The sequence below is a fragment of the Vitis riparia genome, chromosome 17 (genome assembly GCF_004353265.1).
Source record: "Vitis riparia cultivar Riparia Gloire de Montpellier isolate 1030 chromosome 17, EGFV_Vit.rip_1.0, whole genome shotgun sequence".
In the NCBI taxonomy this organism is placed as follows: Eukaryota; Viridiplantae; Streptophyta; class Magnoliopsida; order Vitales; family Vitaceae; genus Vitis; species Vitis riparia.
In genome coordinates, this window is record NC_048447.1 from 9,931,998 (window position 1) to 9,952,891 (window position 20,894).

General features: G+C 34.2%; 3 protein-coding genes and 1 non-coding gene across 5 annotated transcripts; 3 read left to right on the forward strand and 1 right to left on the reverse strand.

Annotated features, from left to right (window-relative positions):
• The first annotated feature begins 516 nt into the window (after positions 1 to 516).
• TRNAP-UGG lies at positions 517 to 588 on the forward strand. The gene has a single exon. It is a non-coding gene; the product is annotated as a tRNA-Pro (tRNA).
• Positions 589 to 4,193: 3,605 nt separating this feature from the next.
• Positions 4,194 to 8,655, forward strand: LOC117904747. Its single transcript, XM_034817503.1, has 2 exons — positions 4,194 to 4,423; positions 4,647 to 8,655. The coding sequence occupies exon 2, from the start codon at positions 4,694 to 4,696 to the stop codon at positions 8,402 to 8,404; it is 3,711 nt and encodes a 1,236-aa protein (XP_034673394.1). The 5' UTR covers positions 4,194 to 4,423; positions 4,647 to 4,693; the 3' UTR covers positions 8,405 to 8,655.
• A 742-nt stretch (positions 8,656 to 9,397) lies between these two features.
• On the reverse strand, positions 9,398 to 10,942 carry LOC117904926 (50S ribosomal protein L7/L12). Its single transcript, XM_034817748.1, has 2 exons — positions 10,857 to 10,942; positions 9,398 to 10,400 (listed from the first exon to the last, which is right to left on the reverse strand). Exon 2 carries the CDS (start codon positions 10,250 to 10,252, stop codon positions 9,671 to 9,673), a length of 582 nt encoding a protein of 193 aa, XP_034673639.1. The 5' UTR covers positions 10,253 to 10,400; positions 10,857 to 10,942; the 3' UTR covers positions 9,398 to 9,670.
• Positions 10,943 to 11,013: 71 nt separating this feature from the next.
• On the forward strand, positions 11,014 to 18,052 carry LOC117904925 (putative exosome complex component rrp40). 2 transcript variants are annotated; one of them, XM_034817746.1, is made up of 10 exons: positions 11,014 to 11,117; positions 11,277 to 11,351; positions 13,908 to 13,994; positions 14,132 to 14,188; positions 16,148 to 16,240; positions 16,637 to 16,709; positions 16,852 to 16,927; positions 17,085 to 17,175; positions 17,456 to 17,579; positions 17,694 to 18,052. In XM_034817746.1, exons 1-9 carry the CDS (start codon positions 11,076 to 11,078, stop codon positions 17,573 to 17,575), a joined length of 714 nt encoding a protein of 237 aa, XP_034673637.1. In that variant the 5' UTR covers positions 11,014 to 11,075; the 3' UTR covers positions 17,576 to 17,579; positions 17,694 to 18,052. The 2 variants fall into 2 exon arrangements, with proteins under 2 accessions (XP_034673637.1, XP_034673638.1); XM_034817747.1 differs by lacking the exon at positions 17,085 to 17,175 and having other exon boundaries at positions 16,856 to 16,927.
• Positions 18,053 to 20,894: the final 2,842 nt, after the last annotated feature.

Below are 20,894 nucleotides of genomic sequence, written 5' to 3' on the forward strand. Positions count from 1 at the left end.
CTGATTCTATTAAGTCAAATCGCATTAAAAAAAAATAAAAATAAAAAAAGAAAAGAGAAAACCAGTTTAATTCCTTGTTTTTGTTAGTACATGATGAAGCATGATTCATCTTTGATAAGCAGTTGCAGATTATGGCTTTGTAGAGGTTGATGAAGAGTAATGATATTCCCATTTTCTTTGGGAGATATATTCCTGAGGATGGACTAGACCCTGTATGCTTACTAAAATTTGACTTAGATGGCTGACTCTTAGGTTGGGTGTTTGGCATATGGGAATATGAGTGAAAATAAACCGAGAATTAAGGTGAGTTATAATATTATGTAAAAGATAGAAATCAAAACCCCAATGAGAGTGAGATTAAGTAAAGCACGTTAATAAATGAGAATGAAATTGATTTTTTAGTGTTGTGAAGGGAGGATGAAACAATTATTTGCCGTTAAATTTTCAAAATAAATTGCCATTATCTAATCTCAATTTATTGTTGAATTTCATTTTTGCTGGAGCCCTTAGCATCGAGGGCATTTGGTCTAGTGGTATGATTCTCGCTTTGGGTGCGAGAGGTCCCGAGTTCGATTCTCGGAATGCCCCAGTCACAGTATTAGTTTTCTAAGGCAGTGACTCAGTATTTTTTTTTTTCTTTTTTTTTTTCTCGTTTCCTTTCTCGACAACCAAACGCCAGATAAACTTCGATGTCATTGCATTCCGGAGAGCAATAAATCATAAATTTGTGCCTTTTCTCAGCTAAGCAGAGCATAAAGTTCCAGTTCATTGGCTTGTGACACCAGATAAACTTCGATGTCCATTGCATTCCGGGGGGCAATACATTGTGCCTTTTGTAGCCAAACAGAGCAAAAAGTGGCATTTCACTGACTGGTGGAGCCGTTCAGGCGACTAAGGAAGGTGGGGGGCCAGGAGAAATTAACCACACTTTTGAATTTGAAACGTTGGTGGTACAAACATGAAATTATTGTTCACGTGGATCACCTCTGAATTCTGACCTCCCCTTCCCTTGTCTTTTGGGGTACCCCCAATTTGTCTAGGGCTTGTCTACTCGCTATCCTCACTATCCTCACACCCAACACCTCTCTTCACCCGTGACAACCCACTCACGGCCATAGATTACGTTGAAATGAGTACAGTCAGATTTCATCTGTGACAGTCGCGTGAGAAACGTGCTCTTCACCGACTCTCACTGCTTGTCACACCCATTGGATCTTTGCCTTGTTTGCCGCTTCATAGGTGGGTGGCCCCCACCACTTTGTTCCCACTTTTAGGCCTTGTATAGCAAGAATAGGATCCACCAACCCCACTTTTATAAAATAAAATTTTCTTTTTTGAGCCATCTCTTCTGAAATTTTAAGAATATATGCTCCAAAGTTCATGGAAGCTAAATCATTTTTGTTCATTCAAATGATAAAGATTTAAGAGCCTCAACAAAATTTGTACAACGAGAGTTTTAATTTCATCCAAAGTTTCTATTTGTATGACACCTACTTAAAGGCTCTAAATTTTACAAATACTTGTTTAAAATATTTAAAATATTTGAATTCAATTAAATTTGCCTAAGGTTTATCCTTGTTAATTTACACATAGGCATGCAAACATAGACTTTAGATTTTACAAATAATTACTTAATGTATAATTAAGTGTATGATAAAAATAATTTACATCGGTTGCTAAGAACTTGATGATAGAAGTAATTTACATTCAAAGACTTAGAACTTGATTCATGATCCTAGAGAACTCGATTTGTAATTTTAAATAAAAGATTTGGCTTTAAAAGAAATGTTAATGTAGATGATAGTTAATTGATCCAATTATCATTATCAAATTTCGTTGAAGCTAATTTGATTATTTTTTTAAGGAAATGTATTCTTTAGGTCAATTAATTAGACCAATCAAAGATTTCACGAGTGTTATAAGAAATTAATGATTGATTAATAGATCAATCAATATATGTTGTAAGGATTTCACATGAACTCCAAGTGCTCAAAGGATCCAAAGTCAATAAAGGTAATCGCATCCTATAAAAGAAAAAGACGAGATGGATGATGGATTGGTTTTATTAAGTCCATGGACTAGGATTGATGGCCTATTCTTGGCATGTCTATCCATAGTGATTGGCTTGGTATAATAATAGATCACCCATTAGTAGAAGACCACTACTTTTAGATTAATTGATTGGATGAAAGTTTTTTATATTGTAATTTTTATTTTTTTTTTCCTTTCAACTAAATTTAGTAAAGATGTGTTGTTTAAATGTATGGTAAATTATTTTTACATGTAGACACACTTCTCATATTATTGACCTTATAAGTGACATACATAACTTTGGGTGACTTAGCTCGATTTATAACCTCAAATAAAAGGTTTGATTCCAAAAGTAATACTGATAGAGCTGATATTTGTTAATTCAATTATTATTATCAAATTTCAAGTGATTTAGAATTTGATTTGCCAATCCATATAATTGGATTGATTTTGAAAAACAATGTTGGTTTGGATTAAATTTTATGCTTATTTTTAGAAATATATTGTTTGACCTTGTTAATTAGAAGATTCTAGGTATGTTATAAGGAGTCCACCATTGGTTAATTGAATCAATTAAAGGTTTTATATGTATTACGAGGAATTAGCATGAGTTACTAAGTGCTAAGAATATCTAAACTCAATAAAAGTAGGTAAGTCGTGATAGAGGGCAAAGGAGAACAAATGGGTGATGGATTGAAATTAATAGGTTGATTGACTTGGATGGATTGTATGGCCTTATATTTGCTTCAATCATGCACCCTTCAATTGGTATGGTATGATGGTCGATCATTATTAGTCAAAGGTTTTATTTTGAGTCAATGAAATTCTTTTATATTGTTAGATGATTTATTTATTTATTTACAATTAATGTGTTGTAAGGAGTTCACATTAGCAATAGTGCTTGGAGGATACAAAGTTAATAAAGGTAGCCAAATTGTGAAAAAAGAAAAGAAGAAGAGATTGATAATGAATTGGTCTTACTAGGTTGATTGACTTACATCGATAGATAATAGATCGCTACTTAAAAAAAGACATTTACTCTCATATTAATTGACAAAAGTCGTATTTTTTGAGCTACTAGTTAATTAATCTAACTATTATTAACAAATTAGGTAAAATGAATTTTTATTTTATTTTATTTGAAGTGCATTATGTATGTTATTTTATTAGATCAATTAAAAGCTCTGTGGATGTTCATCCTAAAAGGTGGTCAAATCATGACAGGGAGGAAGGGGGGAGAGAGAGAGAGAGAGAGAATGCTAAATTAACCTTAGTAGGTCCTTTTTTTCTTAGATTAATTGCACTACATCAACACCCTTGTCAATCAATCATAAAAAAATTAATGACTTGGCATGATAATCCATCTCCTTCTATAGAGTTGTTATTCTTTTATTGATCAACCCATCTCTCTCTAAGTTTAAGTTGAATACAATTAGTCATCATTAATTTAAAATTTTATTAAATACCTTATTTATCATTTTATTTATTTTTTTCACTCCCATTTCATTTAATAAAAGAGGTATTTAGTAAAATTTCAAACTTATGATGCCTAAGTGCACTTAGCCAAAACATTAAAGGGAGCGAGTGAAATTTACCCATTGAATGAATTTTTTTATATTAAATTTCATAAAGATTTGTTGTTTTTGGATACCTGTGTTACCATTACGAAGACTTATCTCATATATCGCCATTTATATTCCCAAAATCAATAAATATATATATAAAAAAAAGAAAAACAAAAAAGAAAAGATGAGCAAGGTGATGGATGAACCTTCCTAAATAGATTGATTTGATTCGATTAACAAATTTTTATATATTAACTAATTGGTAATCGCATTATTGTAAGGCAAAAACATTGATGGAGTAGATAGATTTTTTTTTTTTTTTTTCTAATATAAGATATTTTTTCCTTTTATTTCTAAAAAATTTAACTATATTTATGGTAAGATCATACTTTTAAATGGGTAAAAAATAAGTCAAAAGTTTGTTAAAAGAAAATCAAAAGGTAAATGTAGATAATTTTTTATTAAACAAAAGAGAAAAAAAAAAAAGGAAAAAAAAAAAAAAAACCAAAGAAAGAGAGAGAAAATGAAAGGAGGGGCTTCGAATGCGGACAAATGCATAAGAATAGAAGCATAAGCATCTAGGAAAAAAAGAAAAGAAAGGAAAACGACACTATGTTACTATCCGTATCTTTTGCTCAGTATTTTCTACCGAGAAAATTTCATTTTCCCGACATTTCCGACTCCAGAAATTATTTTCTTTCCTAACTTCAAACCCTTTTCCGGCTAATCATATCTTCTTCGCATCGCGATTTTAGCTATTCTTAACTCTGACGGGTTGAATCGTTTCAGTCGCAGTCTCAGAAGAAATGGAAAGCCAAGCCCTTAAGGTATTATTATTATTATTATTTGGTGGTGATGATCATTATTATTATTTATTATTTATTATTGTTATTATTATTATTATTATTATGTTTGAATCTGTTAATGAAACGTTGTGTTTATTTCTGAATTTCTTTTTGGTTTAGTTGGTTTCTCTTTAGCAAGACCATAAAGCTTTGGTTTTTTTTTGGGGTGATTTTTTTTTTTTTTTGGGTTCTGTTTTTTGATCAGTTCTGAAGTTGATGCGATTTTGATCAATTTGGGGGAAAAGAAAAGCAATGGGAGAAAAACCAAATGCCCCAAAAACCCTAGCTGAGGACCCAGGTGCAAAAGCCCTAGAAGAAGCTTCTGGGTCATTTGGTTTCAGTGAGAGTCCAACTGGTTCAGTGTCAGTTTTGGTGGAAAAGAATGGTGGAAGTGATGATGTTGATGATAAGGACAATGGGGTCAGCAATGTAGTAGTTGCCACTCTTGCTGGTACTGAAAAGTGTTTGGGTGTTGGTCAGACCGAGAAGTGTTGTTTATTGAACGAAGGGGTGGTGGTGGAAACTGAGGTGCATGGGGCTTCAGATTCTGTGGAATCCCAAATAGTTTTGCCTCAAAACAATGAAGTTAGTGTAGAGGGAGATAAGTCTTTGTCTGAAGTGGGGAGGATTGGCAATGGGGATGAGAAAAGTGGGATTGAGAAAATGGTGATGGACGAAGAAATGAAAGATTGCCCCATGTCACCATTGGATGGGGTTGAGTCGCCGAAGAAGATAGAAGTTTCTGGAGATGGCATTTCGCTTGTTGTGGAAGTTTCTGGTCCACCAAGTGGAGTTGTAGGGGATAATCTAGATGAAGCAAATTGTTCAGGGTTAGAGGTGGATGCAAAGAAGACAAGAGAATCTGGGAACAAAGAGGGAGAGGCAATTGATAATCAAGATTGCAAATTTTCTATAGGAGATTTGGTATGGGTCAAAACCAAAAGTGAGAGTTGGTGGCCTGGTCAGATTTGTGATCCTATGGATGTGTCAAAGTATGTGGCAAAGTGCAGCTCGGGCCACAGCTTCTTGGTTGGGTACTTTGGGAATGGAAAGTTTGATTGGTGCAGTCCATCTCAGTTAAAACCTCTTCATGAAGACTTTGAACAGATGTCAGGGCAAACCAACTCTAGAAGTTTCCTTGGAGCTGTTGAAAAGGCTGTCAATGAGATTGGTAGGCATGTGAAGTTGGAGATGACTTGTTCTTGCATTTTGAAAAAGAGTAGGACTGAACTTCCTAGTCTGTTGGCTGGTAATTCTGGAGTGAAGGAAGAACTGTCTGTGCCAGAGCACAAAATGTGTGATTTAGTTGCTCCCTTTGAACCTGCAAAGTTTCTTGCACATCTGAAAAATCTTGCCCAAGTTGTTTCTATGTCTAGCATGCTTGAATTTGCTGTTTTGAAGAGTCGTTTATCTGCATTTTACTGTTCAATAGGCCATTGTCAATTGTCTATGCGTCAGCTCCGGGGAACGAATGATGTAGAAGACAGTACTGGGGATGAGTTGACAGCCAGAAGCAATGTTGATGACCAAATTAGAGAACAAAATCAAGATGGGTTTGGCAAAACTCCCTCAACATCACTGCAGAAGGAATCAGAGAATTTGCAGGATAAAGTTTCTCATACAAAGAAAACTGTTGGCCCTGCTAAGATTTCACGACAGGATATGCATGTTGTACAGGAGAACCACAGAAAGGATGTTGCTGAAGAAGAAATTATATCCAACAATCCGCCATCAAAAACCAGGAAGAGAAAAAAGAGGGGAGGTTTTCAAGTTAGGAAGGAATGTAATGAAGCTGAAGACGTTGGTAAATTGGCTTCTTCCTCTGAGGAGGCTGGCCTCTCAAGGTCTCCAACAACACTGGAGAACAAAGCATCAAATGTCAGAGATGGTGATAGTGGGACCGGAACAAAATCTGAAAAGGGTGTTGAATCCAGGGAAAGAAAGAAGAGCAAGTACTTATCTCCTCCCTACATAAACTTAAACTGGGGGCGTAAAGGCCCTGTTTTGGAAGATTCTGAAACAGAAGACCCCAAGGTTCCCAAAGTTTCTTGTGCTGGGGTGGGCATGAATGAGGCTTCAGAACAGCTTGGTGCACCCCCTCCAATTGTAAAATGTAGTGGCAAGGCACAGAAAAAAAGGTCCAGAAAATCTGTTAGTGAGGGAAACACTTCTGGTGATGTAGATTCAATAAATGCATCTTCTGCTGTAATGCTCTCAGAGCTTCGTTTTGCGGCTCTAGATTGTCTTTATCCAAGCGAAAGAAAGAATTTTGTTTCAATTGAGAGATTCTTTCATAGGTTCAGATGTTCAATGTATAGTGAGGCATCCCAATGTAAGATGTATGAAAATAATATAAGTGGTGAGAAAGAGGCTTTAGCAGCAGAACCCAGCTCTTTGGAGAAAGGGCCACTGGAAATTAAGCTTCCTATAAAACCTGAGCCAAAGAAGAGAAAGAAAAAGGAAAAAGTGACGCTAAAGCATTTGGCTGAACTGACTGCTGGCATACCAGATGCCAGTGGACACCATGTGAAATCCAGCTTACTTGGAAAAGATTCTGCAGGAGATGAGTTGCGAGGTGTGAATGGGCATGCCCATAATATGCAGGAGATGAGTTGCCAATCATCCAAAGGGAAACCTGGGCGGAAGATGATGAAGAAAAAGGAAGGAACAAATTCAAAGAGATCAAAGACCAAGCCTACTCCTGGCCTATTAGATGTGAATGTTGGCATTGTTACAAGCAGTTCACTGATAAATGATTCTGGGGAGGTGAAGCCTCTTGCACCAAATGGAAAACCTGAGCCAAATAAGAGAAAGAAGGAAGGTGCAACCTCAGAGCGTCTGCATATGAAATTCACTGCTGGAATACCAGATTTGAATAGGAATAGTCCAGTACCCAGCCCATCGGTGGAAGATTTGCAAGTTATGAGCACTGTTGCACTAGATGTAAATGGAAATAATGCTAAACCCAGCCCATCAATGAAAGATCTGCCGGGAATGGGTCTGCATTCACTTGGAGTTATTCCTGAGCTGAATGGTAGGGAGGGGAAGGAAGGAGCATCTTCAAATGGTGAATTTACTGTTAGCCTACCAGAGGTTAATGGAAACATTGCTAAATTCAGTTTGATGGTAGAAGATTCGCAGGTGACAAGCCTGCTTGCACCTGGAGGTAAACTGAAGCCTAGGAAAAGAAAGAGGAAGGAAAAGGCAATGATGGAGTGCCCAGAAATCAATTGCGCTGCTAGCATACCAGACTTGAATGGAAATAGTGCTGAACCCAGCTCAACAGAAAAACATTTGCTGGAGATTAATTGCCTTTCATCTAAAGTTAAACCTGAGCGGAAGAAAAGGAGGAGAAAAGGAGAAGTTGGAAACAAAATTGTTGGTGGGATGCTGGATATAAATATGAATTATAATAAAGTGGCGAATACTGCAGAAGCTCTTGGTACCACTCTTACCTTGACATTTGCCCAGGGATCCCCCATGCCTTCAAAGGAAGCTCTGGTTGAAGCATTTTTCAAGTTTGGACCACTGAAGGAGTCAGAAACAGAGGTGTTGAAAGATTCTCCGGGTGCCCAGGTTGTCTTCATAAGATATTCTGATGCCAGAGAGGCCTTTCAGAGTTTAGAAAAATGCAGCCCTTTTGGACCCGCCCTTGTCAATTACCAACTCAATCATTCCTCAGCTGCTTCTATGGCTTTGGAGCAAGATAGGAATCAGCAGGTGGCTCTAGCTTCTCAGCCTGTGGAGTCATTGAAGACCTCAGCAAGATCTTCTGGTTCAAAGCCTCCAATTGGAGAGGCACGTCCCCTTTTCTTTATTAGGCAGAATCTTGAGATGATGACCTCAATGTTGGAGAAGTCAGGGGACAATCTTTCTCCAGAGATGAGAGCCAAATTGGAGGGTGAGATTAAAGGGCTCCTTAAGAAAGTAAGCACAATGGTTGGCTCCTCTTCCTCTTCTTAGTTCCAACTGCACTATATTGGATGTTCTGTCGAGGTTGTTTATAAGTGCATTGCAGATGACTCTATTGTAGACTGGGTTTGTTTCTCCATGTGTGACCTGTTTGTTTCTACTCACTCCAGATGTTTAAATTTTTAAACTCAACCTCCATGGTTAATTGCATTGAGTGGGACAAGATGCAGTGGTCTATAATTTAGATGGCTACATTTATTTCTTTTATTGCCTGTGAGAAGAACTTAGATGAAAAATTTGCATTTCTCCTTGCAATGAATCCAAGAGTAACCACAATAGCTTCACAGAATTCTATATGCTATTTGCTCCATGGATGAGAGCCGGGCCAAACCCATTTGGAATCATAGCAGTTCCAAGGGCAATAAGAACCAGCATAGGCAGCCTCACTATATAGTAGCAGCAAGTGGTTGAATCATGTGAACTGCAATGTAACTTTCCAGCAATTTCTTCCCTCTTATGGTGCCTCTTGAAATAAATTCACTCAAGTATACAAACATAAAAAATCAGAATTCAAGAAAGAGGGTGGAGGCTGGTTTACAAGCAGATAATTTCAAGCCTACTGATTTTCCAATTCAACTGTTTTTGCACATTCCCATCATTCTATTTCTGGTAGGAATTAATTTCTTCTTTCTAATTATGAGATTTTTCATATGACTCATACCTTATTAAGAAAACAATAGAAGACTTGAATGAAAATGAATTCTCACACACAAAAAAAGGGATTTTTAAGCAGCACAGCAATCACTGAAACCAATCAGTTTTACCGATGACACAAACTGAATCAAAGTACACCAACGATCCAAAGAAAATGTTCAAAATTCAGGACAAACCCAGATTATAATTCTTGAATGAAAATTTAATTATTCCTAATTATCAGATTTTTCATGACTCATATCTTCTTAAAGAAAACAATAGAAGACTTGAATGGAAATGAATTCTCACACACCAAAAAAGGGAAAGATTTTTAAGCAGCACAGGAATCCCTGAAACCAATCAGTTTTACTGATGACACCACCAACAATCCAAAGAAAATGTTCAAAATTCAGGACAAACCCAGATTGCAATTCTTGAATGAAATTTAATTATTCCTTTTTCATCTCCACAAGGTATGGGCATCCATCTGCATGTGACAAAAAATTCGAAATTTTAAGGATGGGACATTCCCTAAGCCCACCCTTCCTAATGAAATACCTAGGAGAACAGGACCAACATTTTGAAATTGAAAGAAAAAAAAGGAACAAGAGAGAATCTAGAACTCTATTCCATCACTGCAACTCCTCCAGCAGCCTTTATCTTCTCTATTATGTCATTTGCCTCATCTTTAGTGATCCCTTGTTTGATCACAACAGGCACCTTCTCAACAAGGTCTTTGGCCTCCTTCAACCCCAGACTAGTAAAAGCCCTCACTTCCTTGATCACCTTGATTTTTGCAGCTGCTTCAAACTTCTCCAATTTCACATCAAATGCTGTTTTCTCCACCTTTTCCTCAACCTTTCCGGCTCCTGCGGCTGCCCCTCCCTGGGAACCCAATTCCATTCCTTCTGTTGAAATCACTTGCGTCTTCGGAAGGCTCAGCCTATCTTTCAGCATGGGACCAATTTGCCGCCGTTCTTCAGGGGCTAGGGCTGCAATTCGTTCCGCAAGCTCCACGACTTTTTCGGAGGGTGGAGGCTTAGGGCCATAGGGATCATAGAAGGGCGGATATTTGTACCTCCTGGGCTTGGCATTAGGCTCTCTTGGAACAAAATCATGTTGGAAAAAACGAGATTGCAAAGGCCCGATTATTTTGGGGAGAGTTGGATGAACACGAACAGTTTTGACAAGTGCAGTAAACTTCATGGTTTCGTTAATTTAGTAAAACCCACAGCTCATGAGATGAAGACGACTGCAACGGAGTACAATCCTTTAATCATGTCTATGCAGCAGCATTTTCAACAATTTGCAAGGCACAGCTTCGCTTTCCTAGAGTTGATTCAAACTGCGTAGCCTGGAAAAATTAACTGAAGACATAAACCAAAATTGAAAAAGAGAAAATTATACTTCTGTATCTAATACAGAAGCTTTAATCATACCGTACATATTACGACACTAAATATTTTTGCTTTATGCTAACGATAACTCCTCAAAATTCCATCCTTTTTCCACCGCACAGAAAGCAACATATCAGTGTGGAAATGGAAACTGCAAACAGGAAAATCTATCTTTATAGCACTTGCATAAGGTAAGACTGTGAAATATTGGTCCTTTCCGATTAAAAATGGGTCAGCTATCATTAAACCCCTGTTTGGTTAGCGAGAAAAATTCCAGTAAGAAAATGACCAACAAAGAAGTCTGTAATGCAGATACGATTCCTAATAGAAGCAAGGACCTCCAGAGAAAGAATTGAAAATCACCAGGAAGTGCTAAAAGCAAATTAAAAACCAACATTTTGAAGAGGAAGTACCTGATCGAAGACTCAAAGATTTCAACCACGAGGGAGAAAGAAAGGGCTTAGGGTTTTGTTTCAAAAGAGTGAAGAGAAGCGGCCGTATGGGTAGTTGGGCCGGTATGGGCCACACAATAGCCCAAGTCGGCCCAGGCCCAAGTCGAACTGAAATATATTACGGAGCAGTTCAAGAAACAATTCTGGCCACTCTCAAGTCTCCACCTTGTTAAAGAAACAATGGAAGACAACAAGCCTGCAAGCTTCGTCGACCAGTTGGTGGTGAGTTCCAACTCAGTTTCCTTCTTCCTCAGCTTCCTTCTTATTCGGCTCCCAAAAATTCTCTGTCTGTGTATTTTATTTATATTTTTATAATTTGGTTTAATTTTTATTTTTGTTTTTTCAATTTCCTTGGGAATTGAATTTGTCTATTGTGATTAGGTTCCAGGAGATGTGGTTCTTGATCTATCAAAAATGGGTAACCAGACCGTCAAGCTTGGAGGCGGCCTCCATCAGGTCCGTTACTAGGGTTTCTGTGTTCTTAATTTCGATTTTTTTCAATGTAGTGTTTATTTATTTAGTTATTTTCGTTTTCTAAAGTAATGGTATTTTGGTAACTTCATTGATCGATTTTGGGTTGTATTTAATTCGTATTCTTTTCTTGATACTTGTTTCTGGGATGGGAAAATTTAATGATTTCATGAGGTGTGGGACTTAAGTTGCTGATAGATGTCTGTTCCCCATTGGGCTTGCATGTTAGAGACAATGAGAGCTGTTATCACTTATAAAGCAGAAAAATAGAATAATAAGAAAAGACATGTAGTAATATGTTTTTGGAAACTTCTTTTACAAATGGGTCAGTTCCAGAAAACGTTATTGTTTTCCACAATTGAAAGAATGCAAGTATTTTGGTAATTGAAACAATCCGAAAGCAAATATTTTGTAGTTCTTAATCTTGAAAATGGAATGTTCATGAAAGTATTTTTCTTCTACTTCCAAACAGGCCCTTAGGAATTTGTGGGGTGTGTAAGTTTAATCGGGTTGTTCTATTGTGCTTTAGGCAGCATTTAAATGTGTTCTTCTCAGTGTTGTTAAAAGCAAAAGGCGATGTTAAAGTAATAAGACTCCTTTTAACTTAGGACAAAAGGCGAAAAACAAGGCGATAGCCTGACGTAAGGTGATAAAGAATATACATATATTTACTTATTCAATACTTATACACTATTAATTTTTCATTTCTCATGATGCCTTATAAAATTAACAAAATAGTAATAATTATTCAAAATGTTAAATATTATATTCCACATCATAAGAATTATCATATTGTTTAAAGATATTCATCCTATCTAAATGCATATTCTAATTTTTCAAACATCTAAAAATCATAATAAAAAACAAAATAAGAGAATGAACATCCTAGAGAAGCCTTGGCATCATCATCATAGTCGTCATTGAAATTAAAATTGTCATCACTTCCATCAAAACTATATTGATATCTCTCCATCTCATTTTCTCTATGATTAATAATATAATATTCCATCTTATACTTCATTTAATCCAATGTTAAATTGAAAGAAATTATAATTTAAGTATATTTAATCTTAACTCATGGTGAAAGGCGACCACCTCTATGCCTTGCACCTTATCCCAAGGCAATTGCCTAGGTGTTGCCTCTTTGAAGCCACCTTGCCTAGGTCTTCAAGAGGCGACTTTTATTTGCCTCACCTAGCTTGATGGCCTAGGCAACCCAAGTGATTGCCTTTGATAACACTGGTTCTTCTGTTAATGTTTGCCTTTTACAGTTTTATAAAGAGTGCAAATTTCATTGATTTTATTGTTGTTTGCTGTGAGGACTTTGTTTTTTGTGACAGCTCCTTTTTGAGAATGTAATTTCTTGGTTCTTGCTTTAATTTTTATTTATTTTTCTTTGAATGTCGGTCTCTGCACGTGATCATTCGGTGATGGAAATAAGTAGTTGATTTGATGGATGGACATTTCTTGAAATCATGGGTGTTTAAGTGCATAAATTGGCATATCACTTAATGTTTCCATTCATCATGTAAAACATGCAATCGTAGTACATGATAATTATCGCTCTTTCACATTGCAAAGTTTTTGAGGGACATTCTTGTTACTTTGCGCAGCCTCTTACTCGACTCTGATAATGGCCTGGTGACACTTTATTTACATCAATGCCTGGCAGCTTATATATTTGGGAATGCATAATTCTCAATTTGTGTTTCCCACTCCAAATAGGAAAAAAAAAAAAGGATTGGGGTTCAATCTGTTCCTCATTTTTTATTTTTTTTATTTTTACTCTTTTTTAATTTTTTGATACACAAACAAAATTATATTAACAGCACCAATAAAAAAAGCGCTGCAGTAAAGAGCACAAGATGAATACAAGGGAGCCAAATGATAAAAAAAAAAAAGAAGAAAGAAACAAAAAAACTTCTCACCCCTTATTTAGATCCAACCAGTCAACTAGATCTAGAATAGATGTGGAATTCATATCCATGGATCTCTTTGAGCACAACAGAAGAGAGTTCAAAAACAACATTTATTTGGCTTGATCAGACTGTTCCTGATTATCAAAAGATATGTCATTCCTCTCATTCCATATGGCCAAAATCACACAATGGGGCAGCCTTCGGAAACTCCCTCCAATTTTTCCCCAGAAACCTCCCTTGCCAACTTAGTAGAGTTTCTTTTATTGAAGATGACAATACCTGTTCACCCCGAAAAGTAGAAATAGAAAGTGCCACAAAACCCTTGTCTTAACACAATGAAGGAGGATGTGATTGGTTGTTTCTTCTTCCAGTTTGTAGAGGAACAACAATTTTGAGGTTCAATCTGTTCATAATCATTCAACCATGCCCTATTTAGTTGTTTGATGGTTAGTTAGCTTGTGATTTCTAGGTTTTTGTTTTCCGAATGTAATTCCTCTCCTCGAGATTTGATTTGCAATAGGTTTATTTGTTGTTGCATTTTTTCTTTTTTCCTGTTTCCCCTTTCTCTTTTGCATTGATTAGAGTATATATGTATCCATCATTGCAACCCTAATTTTTTCAGGATTGTGATGCTATTACTGTCACGAAAGCAGGGAGGCTAAGGTTCTCAAAGCCCAATAAATATTGGGTGGAAAGCTCCCAAAAGAGGGTGAGTATGGTGCAATTATCATGAGATAATTATGATAAAGATGACAGAATACTATCTTGACAGTTTATGCTATAGGAACTACCAACACTGTAAGTTATTATTTGCGGCATTCCTTATGTGGCTATTCTTTTGTACAGTATGTGCCATGCGTGGAGGATACTGTTCTTGGAATTGTGGTAGATTCTAAAGCAGATGTAAGCACTTCTGAAGTACTCCAATCTCATGTTTCAGTTGCACTAATGAATTTTTTGGTGTTAGTATAGGAACTTCATACCTGATTTAGCTTAATTGTTTATTCAAATTGCTGGAATTCTTTTTTGTTTTGCCCCATTTTCACTGGAGATGCAATATAAATAAGCATCTTTGCATCGTAGACATGATAGTGTTTGATATTATATTCTAAAGAATGAAATATACTATATGAGGAGCACATGAACAAATGATAGTTTCTTGTCGACATTTGATTTATCAGTCATTTTTGGTTCTGGTACAGTTTGGTATAGAGAATTAGACATATTCTTGTGTTTCAGTTGTCATTGTGGTGCTTATTGGGAAATTGGATGAGATTCACCTTTTTTCATTCTATTATTTTGCCCCCTTTTCACTGTAAATACAATATAAATAAGCATCTTTACTTTGTAGACATGATAGTGTTTGATATTATTTTCTAAAAAATGAAATATACTATATGAGGAGCACATGAAGAAATGGTAGTTTCTTGTTGAGATTTGATTTGTCAGTAATTTTTGGTTCTGGGTACACTTTGACATGGAGGATTAGACATATTCCTGTGTTTCAGCTGACATTGTGGTGCTTATTGGGAAAAGTTGATGAGATTCACTTTTTTTCATTTTATTATTTTTTTATTAACTTCTGGTAAGTAAAATTATTATGCACCCACAGTACCCAGTCAGAACATCACCTCAAAATCCTCAAGGATCAAATCCATTGCCAACTGAGAAACCCCCTTCAACCAAATTTTAATCTCCATGAACCTTGTGACCCATATTGGCAAACTCATCAATTCGTTGATTTCCTTATGTTGGTATTCTTGTATCAGATGTTCACTCTTGAGTTTTAACTTAGCATTTATTATTTATTATTATTCTTCCAAGGGAATTCTACTATTGTTCTCCTTGCTTTAGATTATGAATTTGACTCCCCTTCTGCAATTCTATACTTCACATGTCTATATTGACTACCAGCATACTGTGCAGTAGTGATCTTTTGCACCTAACCAATTAGTTTGGAAAAAATTAGCTTTCTGTGCAATTGATAAGATTGAACTTCAATCTCCCTCCTTTCTATCTTTAACTTGTAAATTGAAGTTTACTTCAATCTGCAAATGTGGGGCAGAGTTCCACCTAACTTACCAAATTAGCCAATATATTTTGGATTCTGATTATCCTTCAGGATCCCTTATTGTAGTCCAAATGCATTCTTATCATTTTCCCCATGGCTTTAGAGGCATTGAGCTTAAAATATTGGAAAGTAACATTGTTTTTCTATGAAAGAAAATTTGGGTAAGATTCTGTACACACATTTTTAAACCCTATCCTTTGAGTGTAATTTGGCTTAATTGGTTGTTGATTTGCACCCCTTAGCGTAGGGTCTACAGGGCCAAGAGTAGTCACACCTGTATAGGCTTTTGTTCATTTTGTATAGCCCCTTGTATAGAGGATGTTTACTTAGCTTTTTTTTATCAGGCCTGTATTTCATGAGGAGGATTTCTCATCCTTCTCATGTTTTATTTATTCATAATTAATACATATGCTTGTTTCTGATTAAAAAAAAAATAAAAATTGGGTAAGATTTTTATCACCTTTTTCTTTCAATTGATTTATTTTTATTTATTTATTTATTATTATTTTTTTTCTCAAAAGGAGAATGAGTTATAAGATTTTTCAGATGCTATGTCTTTGTCCCATGTGTTATTTCTACAGAATATCCATGTACATTCTGCTGTTTTTTTTTTCTAATTATCCCCATGGTACATAATTTTGAACTTGTGTATTCATGTTTAGTTTTCCTTGGATAAATAATTTCAAAATCTTATTTAGAGCATCGTTTACTTACCAAAAGTAAATAATTTTAAATATTTTATTTACTCTCACAAACTCTAAAATGATTACCTTTGTTCCCATCATTTGCAGAATTTTCTTGTGGACATCAAAGGACCTGCATTGGCATTTCTGCCTGTGCTTGCATTTGAAGGAGGAACAAGGAGAAATATACCCAAGTTTGAGGTGAAAGTCCTAAAGTCTCAAGTCATGTTCATTTTATGAATCAGTGCTAATGCAATATGATGTTTGCATAGCGATATCAAATGGATTTGATTAGCACTTGTTCATTGTCTATCCACAGGCACTCAAAGTGCAATCCCCAACACATATGCATACAGACACAACATTTTCTCTTTGCCTTTTTTTTTTCTCCTTACTAGGAAATAATGGTGCTATGTCCTCCTGCCAGTTCTGTGAATAATATTAGAACTAATGCAATATAAGAATGCAGGTCTTTTGTTAATATAAAAAAAGCATGCAGCAACATTGATTCATTTATTTATTTTTCCTTTAGTTCATGTTCCACTATAAAAATAATGTCTTGGCAGTACTTTATTGGGCGGACTTTTTATGTTGCAGGCGGGTACTTTGCTCTATGTTCGAGTGGTCAAGGCCAACACAGGCATGAATCCTGAGCTTTCATGCACTGATGGTTAGTTTATTTGGATTTCTGGCTTCATTATAAATACCTCACACTTGTGGTATCATCTTTGAGTTACTTTTTCCTACTTTGTTTAGACTATGAGGAGGGTATTTGGTCTAATAGTTTCTAAAACTTCATATCTTGTTCTTAGCCAGTGGGAAAGCAGCAGAGTTTGGCCCCCTTAAAGACGGCTTCATGTTTGAGTCATCAACAGGCCTATCACGAATGTAAGATCTTTTTGCCCAACTCCTTTAATTCATTTAAAGATAAATGTTAGGGATAAATCATTCCTTTGTCTGGATGCACAGTACTGCAGATCAAAATGATAAATTTTGAGGTTTCATTTAAGTTGAAGTGATGACCACTCATTTAAAAATTTTCTAGGCTGCTGAGCTCACCAACATGTCCAGTCCTTGAGGCTCTTGGGAAGAAGCTTTCCTTTGAGATAGCAGTTGGTTTAAATGGCCGGGTTTGGGTATAATTCTCCCTGCCTTTTTATTGTGGTCCAATTAAGTATTTCTGTTTTCCCAACGTGTCATTGGTATCTTGATTGTTTTACTGCCGATGTAGTTCCATTTTCCCAGTTTTTATATATATATATATCCCTTTAAAGCTCTATACCATTTTTGGGGCTGAGCTCAAAGTTGAAATTGCGCATTTTTGCAATCTTGTTTGATGTTTATTTCGACCTTTCCTGATTGAAGAGAGAATGCTTATTGATAGCATCAATGTTATCATTTGGTTTCAAATGCCAGGTAAATGCTTCATCTCCATCTACAGTCATCCTTGTTGCGAATGCTATAATGAATTCCGAGTCTTTGAGTGTGGTGCAGCAGAAAATCATGGTGGACAAACTGCTCCAGAGAATTCAGTGATCAAGTGAGTACAATCAACAATTTACCTAATGTTTTTGAGAACACTTGTGATTCTATAGGAGAGTCTCCTAAAGTATCAGGAGACAAGTTACCTAATGTTTTGAAAACACTTATGCAGGATCTTTTCATATTAGGTTTCCATGAACTTCTCTCATACAGAAAGTGTAGTGGTGGAATGATACCATCCATGCAAGAGACTCCTTATTGCTTGGGATGTGATTCTTGAGGTACACCGTTCAATTGTAGTGTCAATTGAGAAAACTCCTAGAGTTCTGAGCCTTCTTTTGATTAGAAACCTGCCCATTTTTGTTTTATTCCTTGTGGTGGTGTCTTTTTCCATAGGACAGACAACAGTCTATGAATGTGTAATCCTGTGATGCCTGCATCAAGAAAATTGATCTGAAGGCTGATTATATATAGAGCACACTTTTTATATGACAATTTTTAATTTTTAATATTTAATTATTTTGCCCAGCAGTCGTAAATCTTTTAAATGGAGGGCTCTTAGGACATTGGGTTATTGCTGATGATGACATGACAAAATACCCTAGGAACTCTACAAATCGTATTGAATATTTGACGATATATTTTGTACCTTGCTAAAAAACCGATCCTTGTTTACCAATCACACATTGCCTAACCATATCCAATTCTCTCTCTATATGTTCGTCAAAGAAAAATCCCATTCACGGGGATTCTTCCCCCAACTAATGAGGAGATCTTTGGCAGCATTGCCACATGAAATTGAACACAATTTTGCAAAGAAATGTTTTAAGTCGTGGTAAATATATGGTAAATATCATTTGATCGAATAGTTGACCAAGCTCTTGATAAATCATCCAATTGAACCACAAGTAAATATGAGATAACAAATATCATGTGTTTAAGTCAAGCTTTATTCCTAGATATTTTTGTCCGATTATAAAATACTAAAAATTTAGACTTTTATCATAAAATGACACTTTTAAATGGAGTGTTGTTTTGATTTCAAACAATTCAAGATTTCAATTGAAAAACATTTGTCCTCTTGATTTAAGTCATTTAGAATATTTAGTATTAATAATATTAGTTAAAATTGAAAGTAATTTAAATTAACAAGTGAAAAGAAGTCAATTTTTGTTTTTAATTCAAAATTATTGTGTCTAAAATTCTTAATTAATTCTTTTTTTTTTTTTTTTATCCCCTCGTGAGGTGCAACTTAAGAAATTGATTTGTTCCAATCCAAACCCGGATGTTTGGATGGATTTAGATAATAATTTTCAATACTCAAATTGAGTTTGGGTTAAGTTTTTTTTCAATCCAAACACAATTTAGGTTGAACTTGAGCTTAGGTTTGAGCAACAAGAGCCAATCTAATTTAATGTTTTTATAATATTTATAATGTATATTATTTTATATAATAATATTTATTTTCTTTTTAGATTTTTAAGAAAAAATATCATATTATATCATATTCATATACTTCTAGATTATTTTAGAAAGATACATAAATTTATTTTTATTTTTTTTTGTTGCTATATTGAAGTTTTGTTCTATTTACTTTTTTAAAATTTTATATAAATACATAATTTTTTTTTAAAAAATAAAAATATTATAAATGGATTTTAAATTATCCAACTTGATCAACCTAATCAACTAATCAACTTGAGTGTAACCCGACCATGTTAATCTCAACTTGAACTTAAAAGAATAGAATAGAAAAAAATAAAAATATTTAATTTTTTTATTAAGCTAAAAGTAGCTAAAAAAATTAAAAACATCAATTAACATAATTAAACACAATCTATTGATAACAAGTTTATTTTAGTTATATTGTTCGATAAGAATAGATTGATTTTAGTTGAATAGAAAAAATAAAATATTTTGACTTTTTTATTTATTTTATCTAGCTAAAAAACAAACATCACCTTAAAGTAATAATTAAGTAATAGATTTTAAGTTAATTCATCTTTTTAAGTCATTAAATTTATAATTTGTTTGACGAGAGCCTAGTCTCAATCTTCACAAAAAAGTTGGCTAGTGAAATATTGAGCTTAATGAAATATGCTTGTGGTTGGTGTTGAAATGCCATGGGAAGGGGAGCTCTCAATGTCACAATTAAAATTTAGTCCCTAATTAATACCCTTATTAATATTATTATTTATATTATTAATATTATATTATTCAGACTACAAAAACAACAAAAGTGCAATAATCTTATGACATAATTATAAGAATGAATCAGTTGGTCATGACAAACATTGAGAAATACAATTCTAATAAGTGATACACATATAGTGTTGGGTTCGAATTCTGCTACAAATGATATTTTGAATTCACTCGGTACCGGTTGTTAGAAGATCCTGAATTTACTTGGTGCTAGTTGTTATGGGATAGTTAGCACTATGAGGTTTGAGTCCCTATGGAGATTCCTAAGGATTTGGCTATGGAAGGTTCTTCGGTTATAAAAATAAAAATAAAATCACAAGAATGAATCAATAATTTGTAAAATTATTATATTGTTTTATATATTAATATTAATATCATTATTATTTGATATATAAACATGGTTTTATATATATAATTTTTTATATATTTATAAATTATAAATAATAATAACAATAATAATATATATTTGACTTAAAACAAAAAATGCATTATTTTTATGAAGGTTAGGTTTTGTTTTTGTCCATTTTAAAAAAATTATTAAAGAATAATTATTTTAAAAAAATAAAAGTATGATATTTATTTGTCACTTGTTTTTTCTAGTATTAATTTCTTTTCAAAATATGAGTTTATTTTTTTTATATTAAATTCATATTTTGATAAAATGGGTTCATTCTTTGCACCAAACTTATATTTAAAAGAAAAACGAAGTCAATTTTTGTCTTGAAAATTTTTGTATTAAACTTATTTTTTAAAAAGACTAATTGATTAAAATGGATAAAATAACCCCCATTTTATAAATTTAATCATTCACTATTTTTTTTAATAAAAAATATACTTAATTTTTGATAAAAATACTCTTATTATTATTTTCATAAAAATAATATAAATAATTGACATATTGAATGACATTTACATTAAAAATGAGTTTTTTTTTTCAATTTCAAATATGAGAGATTGAATTTATAAAATTGAGATGATTTTTTTTTAATTAATTAATCGATTTTTACTAAAAGAATTCATTTTTATATCAAATTCATTTTTAAAAAAATGAGTTGACTCTTTACTTTAAAAATTTTATATGCAAACTTAATTCTTTTTTATAAAAGAAATCTATCCATCACATAAAAAAAAAACCCAGATTTTTCCCCAAGTCAAATGCAGCCCCTGGAAT

Coding starts and splice junctions, on each gene's coding strand:
- LOC117904747 (XM_034817503.1), top strand. CDS start 4,694: ATGGGAGAAAAACCAAATGCCCCAAAAACCCTAGCTGAGGACCCAGGT.
- LOC117904926 (XM_034817748.1), bottom strand. CDS start 10,252: ATGAAGTTTACTGCACTTGTCAAAACTGTTCGTGTTCATCCAACTCTC.
- LOC117904925 (XM_034817746.1), top strand. CDS start 11,076: ATGGAAGACAACAAGCCTGCAAGCTTCGTCGACCAGTTGGTG. Junction 16,928..17,084: donor TCAACAGGCCTATCACGAAT/GTAAGATCTTTT, acceptor AAAATTTTCTAG/GCTGCTGAGCTCACCAACAT. Junction 17,176..17,455: donor GTTTAAATGGCCGGGTTTGG/GTATAATTCTCC, acceptor TTCAAATGCCAG/GTAAATGCTTCATCTCCATC.